Here is a 1,336-nt window from a genome sequence, read left to right as displayed (position 1 = left end):
GTAGGGCGGTAGTTGAACTGGAGAGGGGCTGCAACCACATGACGTGAGTCTGCCCTGTCCTTTGAAGTATGCCTTATACTAACGGTTATCTTAGTTGCCGCTGCACAGCAGAATTCTGCTACATTTGTGGGGAGAAGTGGAAGACGTGTAATTGCCCCTGGTTCAACTACGAGCCTGAAGAAGACGACTACGTCATTCCCATCTGGAACCCTGACCAACCCCCCCCCGCCCTCCCTGCCGGATTCGCCGAGCGTAGAGAACAGCGCGCTCGTGCCCGCGAAGAGCAGCTCCGTGCTGACGAAGCGCTTGCTCGTAGACTAGCACGGGAAGAAGGAGCTCGTGCACCTGTCACCCCAGGTTTCAGTGATGAATACTACCTCCCGAGCCCACTGCAAATCGACGCGCTCGCCACCCTAGGCACGATCGGCACAGGGCTGCGAAACGGCATCCGAAGACTAGCAGCAGACTACGTCGAGGCAACACAAGCCGCGCGTGATCCAGTTCTCGCTCTCGTTCCTACACCAGCCCGTGTTCCCCGGCTTCAACAGCCACCCCGTGTCGAGCGCAGGAGAACAGAACCCCCACGCGTTAGACACAATCGCAGCCGCGAGGAGATCCGAGAGAACCTTGTCAACCTCCTTCAAGAGGCGCAAGAGCTCGAGGTCCGTCCTTCCCCCATACGTGCGGAGACAGAACCACCCCGCCTGAAAACCCCACAACTCCTCCTCCCCGCCCCACCGGCACCAGAACCAGCGCCAGCACCAGCACCAGCACCGCCGCCAAGCCGCTACCTCAGCGAAGCCCGCCAAGCACATATAGAAGAATATCTCCGCAATATCGAAATCCCTGAGATAGAACCCGTCAGCCCAATATACGAGGAACCGCGCATGCAGTTGTCCCGTCGCAGAAGAAACCACAATTTTGCCGCAGAACACGATCTCGATATTGACAGAAGAGATCTTGTTGACATGAGTTTCGGGCATGCACCCGCACCTGCACCTGCACCCGCACCATTACCGAAAGATCCTGCTGCCGAGTGGCGTCCAAGAGGATTCAATGCTGGCCGTCTCGGCCTCAACGACCCTTGGCATCAACACCCGGCTCATGCACACCCGATGTTCCGCAGAGCCATGGCGACCGGTGAGGTTCCTAGACGGTGGGGAGCTAAAAGGAGGGGGTACTAGTTTTAGTCGAATCATAATTCTAATTTCAGTTCTTTGTTTTTTTATATACTTGTTTTTTCTTTTCCCTTTTCGTATATTAGTCTAACATACATTGGATGAAGTCCTATTCCTTGCGAGGATCGCCTCCGTCTGCGATGCAGGCACGTATACCT

General features: G+C 55.8%; 1 protein-coding gene across 1 annotated transcript in view; it reads left to right on the top strand.

Annotated features, from left to right (window-relative positions):
• The window catches only part of GSTUM_00010974001 (uncharacterized protein), a gene marked incomplete at both ends in the record, with an annotated part of 2,135 nt that extends 2,088 nt beyond the window's left edge, over positions 1-47 (top strand). The window contains one exon of the mRNA XM_002841624.1: positions 1-47. This exon is cut by the window's left edge and continues 515 nt beyond it. Within this exon, the coding sequence (XP_002841670.1) occupies positions 1-47 (47 nt within the window).
• Positions 48-1,336: the final 1,289 nt, after the last annotated feature.

Source organism: Tuber melanosporum, assembly GCF_000151645.1.
Source record: "Tuber melanosporum whole genome shotgun sequence assembly, scaffold_78, strain Mel28".
In the NCBI taxonomy this organism is placed as follows: domain Eukaryota; kingdom Fungi; phylum Ascomycota; class Pezizomycetes; order Pezizales; family Tuberaceae; genus Tuber; species Tuber melanosporum.
The sequence above is the reverse complement of the archived record's forward strand: the minus strand, read 5'-3'. Positions and strand labels throughout refer to the sequence as shown.